This window comes from Procambarus clarkii, chromosome 22 (genome assembly GCF_040958095.1).
Source record: "Procambarus clarkii isolate CNS0578487 chromosome 22, FALCON_Pclarkii_2.0, whole genome shotgun sequence".
Classification (NCBI taxonomy): domain Eukaryota; kingdom Metazoa; phylum Arthropoda; class Malacostraca; order Decapoda; family Cambaridae; genus Procambarus; species Procambarus clarkii.
The window spans coordinates 25,044,667-25,054,790 of NC_091171.1; the positions used below are offsets into that span (position 1 = coordinate 25,044,667).

The 10,124-nt window shown below is 47.1% G+C and overlaps 1 protein-coding gene across 1 annotated transcript; it reads right to left on the minus strand.

Annotated features, from left to right (window-relative positions):
- Nucleotides 1-9,326: 9,326 nt before the first annotated feature.
- LOC123760852 (receptor-like tyrosine-protein kinase kin-16) lies at nucleotides 9,327-9,776 on the minus strand. The gene has a single exon (XM_045746636.1). The coding sequence runs from the start codon at nucleotides 9,774-9,776 to the stop codon at nucleotides 9,327-9,329; it is 450 nt and encodes a 149-aa protein (XP_045602592.1).
- Between the last annotated feature and the right edge of the window lie 348 nt (nucleotides 9,777-10,124).

Below are 10,124 nucleotides of genomic sequence, written 5' to 3' on the forward strand. Positions count from 1 at the left end.
TCTCTCTCTCTGAACTGTGTTGCACAGGATAGCCTGGACTATGTGATCAACAGCATGAGTGACCTATGAAACGACCCTCTCATAATGGAGGGAGCCTGGGCTACGTGGTGACGGAGCCTGGGCTACGTGGTGACGGAGCCTGGGCTACGTGGTGACGGAGCCTGGGCTACGTGGTGACGGAGCCTGGGCTACGTGGTGACGGAGCCTGGGCTACGTGGTGACGGAGCCTGGGCTACGTGGTGACGGAGCCTGGGCTACGTGGTGACGGAGCCTGGGCTACGTGGTGACGGAGGGAGCCTGGGCTACGTGGTGACGGAGCCTGGGCTACGTGGTGACGGAGGGAGCCTGGGCTACGTGGTGACGGAGCCTGGGCTACGTGGTGACGGAGCCTGGGCTACGTGGTGACGGAGCCTGGGCTACGTGGTGACGGAGCCTGGGCTACGTGGTCAAGGAGGAAGCCTGGGCTACGCGGTCACGGAGGGAGCCTGGGCTACGTGGTCAAGGAGGAAGCCTGGGCTACGTGGTGACGGAGGGAGCCTGGGCTACGTGGTCATGGAGGGAGCCTGATGGGCTACGTGGTGACGGAGGGAGCCTAGGCTACGTGGTCATGGAGGAAGCCTGGGCTACGTGGTGACGGAGGGAGCCTAGGCTACGTGGTCAAGGAGGAAGCCTGGGCTACGTGGTGACGGAGGGAGCCTAGGCTACGTGGTCAAGGAGGAAGCCTGGGCTACGCGGTCACGGAGGGAGCCTGGGCTACGTGGTCAAGGAGGAAGCCTGGGCTACGTGGTGACGGAGGGAGCCTGGGCTACGTGGTCATGGAGGGAGCCTGATGGGCTACGTGGTGACGGAGGGAGCCTAGGCTACGTGGTCATGGAGGAAGCCTGGGCTACGTGGTGACGGAGGGAGCCTAGGCTACGTGGTCAAGGAGGAAGCCTGGGCTACGTGGTGACGGAGGGAGCCTAGGCTACGTGGTCAAGGAGGAAGCCTGGGCTACGTGGTGACGGAGGGAGCCTAGGCTACGTGGTCAAGGAGGAAGCCTGGGCTACGTGGTGACGGAGGGAGCCTAGGCTACGTGGTCAAGGAGGAAGCCTGGGCTACGTGGTGACGGAGGGAGCCTAGGCTACGTGGTCAAGGAGGAAGCCTGGGCTACGTGGTGACGGAGGGAGCCTGGGCTACGTGGTCAAGGAAGCAGACTGCGCCAATCTCATTACCTGTAATTTAATCGCATATAATCTAGTTTTAATAATAATTACCCTGCCTCCAGGCCACCGTATCTCATCATTAACCCAACCACAGTTTTATCCTTGATTAACAATCTCGGATAATTAACAATCACAGATAAACTTCCTGATTAACGAGAGGCCGCTCGTAAGACGTTTGCTTACGGCTTGTAATCTTGATCTTATTAAACTTGACCATGATTTGGTACCATTAAGCCTAATGACAAACACGCTCGCATCTCAGCGCCACAAGCTTGACGCGGAGCTCATTTATCTTTGTGTTCCACAGATTTAATTCTGTTCTGGTGCGTCGTGTGTGCTTTCTTTGTCCTGAGGTGTGTTGGGGGGTCTGTACCTCGAACCTCGACTCGTATTCTCTGTATCACGAATCTAATCAGTTGAGGTCATGATTCTGTCTCTCAGCCTTAAGGTTAAGTTTGCTTTTGAACTTAACCACAGTCTCCATCATATCTTTAAGACACGACGCTCCGAAAGAATTGTCACATTGCACGAGCTTTGGCTCAGATATGATGCAGGGCAGCAGGCATACACTAGCAATGTGTTTTATATGATACTAGATGGGGGATATCCGGCTGTGTCTGGGTCGACCTGTTCTCACTGGCTCTCTGGCCACCTCCCACACTCTCTGTCCCTTTCTCCCTCTTTCTATGTCCCTTTCTGTGTCCGTCTCTCTCTGTCCCTTTCTCTCTCTCTCTTTCTGTCCCTTTCTCTCTCATTCTGTTCCTTTCTCTCTCGCTCGCTCTCTATTTACTTTATTTATTTATTTTTATATACAAGAGTTCTTACATTCTTGTACAGCCATTAGCACGCACAGCGTTTCGGGCAGGTCCTTAATCCTATGTTCCCTGGAATACTACGCCGCCAAATCGTTTAACAAACAGGTAGCCATTTTACTGTTGGGTATTTAATTTATACTAAAATTATACAGAGTAAAGTTATATATTGCAAGATTCATCGTGGGAGTACCATTGCCACCTTAGTACATTGGAGTACATTGAAGTTTGTTCAAGAACTTGTGAGTAGCTCTTTCCAAAAGAGGCAGAGTTGTCACTCTGTAGAGTTTCCATGAAGACCAGAGGTTGGCTCTGTGCCACATTTGGGGGGAGGGGGGTGTAGTCCTTAGACATGTATGGGATAAAGAAATCTCTGTGGATTATACGGCTGGTGGAGAGATATTCAAAACGTTTCTTGCCTCGTAATGTCATAAACAAACTCGCTAATTTTGCGTTAAAAAGAATGCTCCTCTTATTGTTTATTTTTAATTATTTTTTCTGTTTCTATTCCAAAATTCTGACTATTTATATTTAATTAACAATGTCCCTTGACCTTGTGTTTAATAGGTCATCCACTTTCTAATTTAGAATTACCAAAACTGACTTAGAGTAACCAACATGTAGGCTTAAAGTTATTGGTTATTTAATGGGCTAACGAACGATTAACAAAACGTTTAACAAAATAAGCAGAGATGTACAGTGGATGAGTGTGGTATGAGTGAACACTGAGAGTGACTAGAGCAGTGTGGAGTAAACGAGTGAGCACAGAACAGTGTTAAATGAGGCTGTAAGCACAGGAGGATATAAAACCAATAGTTGACAAATAACTGGTTGTTACAACGCTAGAGTCCTTTCATGTGCGTGGAGGTCAGAGCTTGATACAGTCGTGAACTGTATCAAGGAGCCTGGCTTGAGGAACCTGGCTTGAGGAGCCTGGCTTGAGAAGCCTGGCTTGAGGAGCCTGGCTTGAGAAGCCTGGCTTGAGGAGCCTGGTTTGAGAAGCCTGGCTTGAGGAGCCTGGTTTGAGAAGCCTGACTTGAGGAGCCTGGCTTGAGAAGCCTGGCTTGAGGAGCCTGGCTTGAGGAGCCTGGCTTGAGAAGCCTGGCTTGAGGAGCCTGGTTTGAGAAGCCTGGCTTGAGGAGCCTGGCTTGAGAAGCCTGGCTTGAGGAGCCTGGTTTGAGAAGCCTGGTTTGAGAAGCCTGGCTTGAGAAGTCTGGCTTGAGGAGCCTGGCTTGAAAAGCCTGGCTTGAGGAGCCTGGCTTGAGAAGCCTGGCTTGAGGAGCCTGGCTTGAGAAGCCTGGCTTGAGGAGCCTGGTTTGAGAAGCCTGGTTTGAGAAGCCTGGCTTGAGGAGCCTGGTTTGAGAAGCCTGGCTTGAGAGGCCTGGCTTAAGGAGCCTGGCTTGAGGAGACAGGCTTAAGGAGCCTGGCTTAAGGAGCCTGGCTTGAGGAGCCTGGTTTGAGGAGCCTGTCTTGAGAAGCCTTGTTTGAGGAGCCTGGCTTGAGAAGCCTGGCTTGAGGAGCCTGGTTGGAGGAGCCTGGCTTAACTAGCCTGGCTTGAGGAGCCTGGCTTAAGGAGTCTGCCTTGAGGAGCCTGGTTTGAGGAGCCTGTCTTGAGAAGCCTGGTTTGAGGAGCCTGGCTTGAGGAGCCTGGCATGAGGAGCCTGGCCCCTTAAGTTAAGAGCAGCCCGCTCCACTTAGTCCTCTGAATTAGAACACCGTCGAGACCCCTTCCAGGTATGAAGATCTGCTTTCAAGAAAAGTAACAATGCTCGTTATGAACAAATCCACAAGGGCCGTGACGAGGGTTCGAACCTACGTCCGAGAGGATCCCAGACGCTGCCTTAATCGACTGAGCTACGACATGGTAAAATAATTGCAACCCGGGAAATCATATTGATTTACCAGCGGATCCTGCAGCCTCTCCGAGACACAAACCAGGGTTTTACGCAATTCCCCCGTGCACCCGAGCTATGTCAATAGGCTGTTCTACCTCTTCGCCCTTACTTCATTACTCATAGAAATCACAATAGCGTGATGCATCAAATGAACAAATCCACAAGGGCCGTGACGTGGATTTGTTCATTTGATTCATCACGCTATTGTGATTTCTGTGTGTGTGATGCTCGTTATATGTTTGGCAGAGACAGAAGCTAATGTATGGAAGTTACTTCATCTGCAGTGAAAAATTAAGCTTCCTCAACAGCTGTCTCTGGTAGAGGCTGTCATGACAGCTGTGTGCCAGACCTGCAGCAGACTGCAAGTTGGGATACTTTTGTTTTTTGTTTTTACAGGGATAGTCTTGCGCGGCCCTAAGCCTCTGGTTGGCCCACTAAGTGTTACTTGTTGGTAGACAATATCCTATTGGCCACACCAATAGGTCTTGATATCGTTAGCGTCATTGCTGTATTATCGTGGGAATACTTAGTGATGAGTGCATGGTTCAGGACAGTTGATGTGAGGGGGGGGGCGAGGGGGTAGTGGTGGAGGTGATGGTTGAAGGTGGTGGAGGCGGTGGCAGAATTATTGCGGAGGAAGGTGGGGGAGAGAAATTGTTTGTATTATTAGAATTCACATTCTAACTAATTAGTGTGGAACAGACCTGGCGTGAGGGTACGACCGGCTCATTACTGCTGGAGTTACAGACTTACAGCGATACCAGCATGGGCCCCCAGGCAGCTGCACGTGAGGGGCCCGCCCACCGGAGGCCAGGACCCCGCCAAGGTCCACAGACCCCACCAGACCCAGAGAGCCTCACAGAGGAGGATCACTGCCCCACACATTCCCCATCCCAGCCTCCTAAAAGGAGAGGACTTTTAGTAACGATGTGGTAGAGTACAAATATGTGGTGATGGAACCAGAAAGTAGACTTTTGTATTAGTGAATTTATACAAACCGGGAAGATTTTATATTTATGTAGCTAATAAACCCAAGCCTAACCTATCCTAACCATCCTAGGCCTAATACACGCTATCTGAGGCCTACTATAGTACATGCATGTGATATACTAGGCCTAGGAATATTTAAATTTGGTTTTCAGCTTTATTTTTTCCAAATTACATAAAAAATATTACAAAAAGTGACTTACTGGGGCTCCATTACTACATATAGGTACGATCGAACAGTTAAAATAAGTACTAGAATTTCAGAAGGGTTGGATCCCCATATAAATTTAGAGATTCAGACGGACGTCCCGAATCTCGAGTTATACCTGTAGGGTGTCCCAGAATTGGTTAGCTATGGCTATGAAAGCGGAGGAGATTTTTAGAAATTAATGTATACTGATGTTTATCATGTTTAATGTGTGTTATAAATGTAAACAGTTCTAAATTATTTTATCTCTTTCCAGAACCCCCCACAAGACCGCACCGTTGTGGTGACGTCCCGTATCAACGAAGTGCGATATAATGACATCAGAGAATGATTTACAAGTTCACAGAATCGGTCCCACAGACAAAGCGATTCGTGAACTTGTGAAAAAAAATTCAAAGAAGCGGATCCATGCAAAATGTGTCTGGTAACGCTAAGTTTATACTTGCAATATGCAGGGACAACCGGAGCACATGTTCAAAGTTCTCAATAATGATTTGACATGATTTATAAGTCTATCTGTTCTTGTATCAAAATGGTATAATAACGTGAAATGATGTAGGTTCTTAATAGATTCGTCCGATTTCATAGAAATAGATAGCTAATGCTGGGACGCCGTGTAATAACCCAGCAGCTGTGTTGATGGTCACAAGATGTGCTCTACTAGACAACAAAGAGATACTGCTTGTGTGACGGGGATTTATGGGTAACACTGTCGATGACCTGTTTACTGGTCTAGTGAGTGTAACTTGTGGTGGTGATGAGCGGAGTGTAGGGAAGACACCGTCGTCTCACCGGCTTTCGCTTCGCTTTGCTTTGATGTCCATAGGGAATGGAAAGGATGGGGGAGGTAGAGGGATGGGGAGATGAAATACAGGAAGACTTGTTACTTCAGTGAGCTGAGGCTCGTGAATCTCACTTCATTTCATGATGTTTTCTGTTAGGGATCTTCTCTATAGGATGTGTGCAGCATAATTCTCTTTATGTTGGTTAAAAAGATACATTGTGTGACCACTTCATTATTGGTGAATACTTATGTGACGAACTAAGGGAGCTAGTGGCAATTCGTAGTTTGACTCCATTGCCAATTAAGGTCATGAGTGTGCGTACCTGGCCTCACCTGTGGACATGTTATTGTACTCGATTAAATTCAGTTAAGGGGCACTTACGCCCATCTCGCTATTATATGTTTCACAGAAAGTAAATACACTTGCTGGCACATAACTGCCAGTACCTCATATGTTATGACTTCCAGCTATTCCCATGCTGAGGTTGAGCTGACGGCCTCTACAGCTGCAGCATCAGGCTGGGTGAGGGCAGAGCCTGGTAGGTTTACACCGTGACAAGGGATCGCAGCTACAGATGGATGACAAAAAATTGTCTGTCTGACTGTTGCAGCTCAGAATCACAGTCTAGAAAGTAGCGACTAATCTACCGACAGTATAACCTGCTTACACATACTTTGGGACAAGTGTACTACACCCAGACACGGAGCTCAGAAGTACTAGCACTGACCCCAGGTATAAGGTGCAGGGGCGTCAACGCAGATAAGAAAAGAACAGGTGCACTAACCCTAAAGACACAGACACAGATGTCCGATGAAATTACCGTAGTCTAAGAAAGGGAGCAGGTGTGACGTCACCAAGACAAAGTGCACGAAAGAAAGGCGTGTCCACGTGGAACACTGAGCACTTCCACCCAGAAACAGAAACTCAAGAAGGCGCTGGTGTCGGTCTCGAGACCTCAGAAGGTGTTGACCCCACCTACTGACCCCCCCAATCCTTTTGGTTCGACCCCCAACCTTTGACCGGGCCTTATGGGAGTTGACCTCTGCCCACTGACCTCTGACCCTCTTGGTGCAAGCCGTATCATAAAGACTTCTTACTTTCTCTCTTTCCAAACACACGAGTGATTACTGAATAGAACCACAAGCACAACCTTCCTGGTGAACTCCCTGACCACAGGCTTAACTGAGAGTATCAGTTTACTTTCGTAAGCTGTGATGATATTTCAGGATACAGTTGTTCGTAACAATGTACCGAACAGCTCCTGGTTTGGCGCCAGGCTTCTATCACCCGCGGGAGGGTTAAGAAGACCACCATAATACCTAACTGAGACCTACCAGCAAGAATACTGTAGTCCTGAACATAGTCCAGGACTAACAGAAACTAGTATATACATATCGTGAATCGAGGTTATACACCTCTATCTGTGCTGTATCCTTTGCAGCTGGTGCCAATATCTGCTGTGTAATGGTGGCATTACGAGCTCTTGGTTCCAGGATACACTTACGGAACTGTGTACGGAACACTTGCTGCTAAGGTACACTGACCACACTCGGTCCAGTTCCTTGTTCATAGATTTTTATACAAAACAGCTAGAGTTACGCGATTTAATCCATTTACATATCTATTTAACGTTCAAAGAACGAAAAGCCGAACTAATTTTAAAACCAACACAAATATCTAGATAAGAGAGGCTTGAGAGAACGCGTAAGACTGATCTTGACAGCGAAAAATGCAGACGTGACGACATAACAAATTATTAGTTTAAGTCCATTTCCTCAGTGGGGAATGATACGGCGGACTTTGCAACAGTGGCGGAGGAGGCCACCTTGCCAGATTTTCCTCACAAATGATCAAGACAAACAGTAGTTTTGTGTGTGTGTGTGTGTGTGTTTACTAGTTGTTTACTAGTTGTGTTTTGCTGGGGTTGAGCTTTGCTCTTTCGGCCCGCCTCTCAACTGTCAATCAACTGTTTACTAACTACTCTTTTTTTTTTCCACACCACACACACACACCCCAGGAAGCAGCCCGTGACAGCTGACTAACTCCCAGGTACCTATTTACTGCTAGGTAACAGGAGCACTTAGGGTGAAAGAAACTTTGCCCATTTGTTTCTGCCTCGTGCGGGAATCGAACCCGCGCCACAGAATTACGATTCCTGCGCGCTATCCACTAGGCTACGAGGCCCCCCTCGTAGCCTGTGTGTGTGTGTGTGTGTGTGTGTGTGTGTGTGTGTGTGTGTGTGTGTGTGTGTGTGTGTGTGTGTGTGTATGTGTGTGATGACTCAGGTTTTTCAGAGTCCCTCCATGCACATCAGGGCCGCCCGAGGCTCTGCCACTGCTCCATGGAGGACAGAAGAAAATGTATATATGCTGGTTAGCATTGTAAATGTGTGGCCACGTCTGTGGTAGAAAATAATAATAATAATAATAATAATAATAATAATAATAATAATAATAATAATAATAATAATAATAATAATAATAATAAACTGCCCTGAGTTGGGGTTTGGTGGGGGGGGGGCGGGGGGAATGTATGCCACATCCATTACCATGAGAAACCATACTCCCTCAACCCCTCCCCCCCCCTGAAACCACCTGGATAGTTATCTAGATATTTGTGTTGGTTTAAAAACATTTTACGGTTCCATTAATAGTTTACATGCAAACTGGCAGGTGAACCTTTGTCCTAAAACAGATTTTGTTATCAAGTTATAACTTTATTTTATTATAAATAGTTGCTTTAAAATAATGTTGAAGATGTTTTCGTTGAAAAATTTTGTTTTCTCTAAATAGAACTCTCGCATACACTCAAATAGTCTTCGAAATTTATATTTCACATTATCGTCAATAATACTCTGTATAAGATAAGAAAATGTAATGATACCTAACCTGATTAAACCTTAGCGTAAAGTAATCTAACCTAATCATGGCCAGAGGAGGGTTGGGAGGATAGTGTGGGTTAGGAGGTACGTGTACCATCATTGTTTATGTAATAATCTAAGATGAGGTCTGATAAAGACCTTTTATGCCCTCTGTAATGCTTTTGCGCTACCGCTCACAGGATGAGTATGGGGTGCACAATAATCTAGCCGCCTTCGGCGGCAACAATAAAAAATCAATGTACCATAGCACAGCTCTTATGGGGGGTGGGGGTGGTGGTGGTTTGTGCGCCATAATACCTTCACTCCACACTGCCTTTGTCACTGTAACCATCTTCACTACATATCAATGTAACCATCTTCACTACACACTGCCATCATCATTTAATCATCTTCATTACATATCACTGTAACCATCTTCACTACACACTGAAGGCTAGTGAGTAGTGAAGATGGTAAAATAAGACGTCGAAGAAGATGGTAAGAGGACAGAGTAGTGAAGGACTGCGGCTCTACGTTGGGTTTCGTCGCTGGACAGTGGGACGATAAGGCGGCATTTTCACGGGGTGTCATGTCCTGAGACCACGTCCTCCGAGGTGGAGTCCTCAGACATCGACGAGTCTCGGAGCGGCCTCGTCATCTCGCGTAGGTACGTCCTGAGAACGTCAGTACTGGGTCTGTTTTCCGGTTCTTTATGCATGGCTTTTTTTAACCATTTGATGACTTCTTTCGGCAGAAAGGTGGCTTTGAGGCGTCCCAGCAGTTTGGTACAACACAAAGCGAAGCTGAAGATATCAGAATTATCATTACATCTCTTGGCATTTAACACCTCAGGAGCCATCCAAGGAGTCTTTGCTTTTCTCTCTTCGGTCCTCGGTATTGTATAAAGCTTTTTGCCAATTGTCGTCGACAGACCAAAATCGATGAGAGTAGCTTGGGTAAATTCCTTGACTATCTTGATACAAACATTGTCAAGTTTAATATCATTATGAGCCACTTGCCGTCTCATAATACCCTAAGTTGCTCTAGCCAGATCATCCATAATCTTGATCAATTATCGCTCGTTTATAGTACATGTTCGCATATATATATTGAGAGGTATGCCTGCGTATACCGTTATCAGGAGGCACTTGCTTATGGAGACGCCGACTAGCTGCTGGACACACGGGACCTCCTGCACTCTTCGTAGATGATATAGCTCGTCGTACAGCGACTTATAGGGTTAATGTCCTGAATATTTTTTGACGACCAGGTCCTGGTCATCGCTTACCACACGGCAGCACGCTCCGTACGTCCCCTGTCCTACTTGGGTTTTCAAGCCGTCTAGTTTGTCCACGTCGTCTGTGTCGAACACTTT

What these genes read in the sequence shown, in the direction of transcription:
- LOC123760852 (XM_045746636.1), bottom strand. Translation starts at nt 9,776, where the DNA reads ATGAGACGGCAAGTGGCTCATAATGATATTAAACTTGACAATGTTTGT.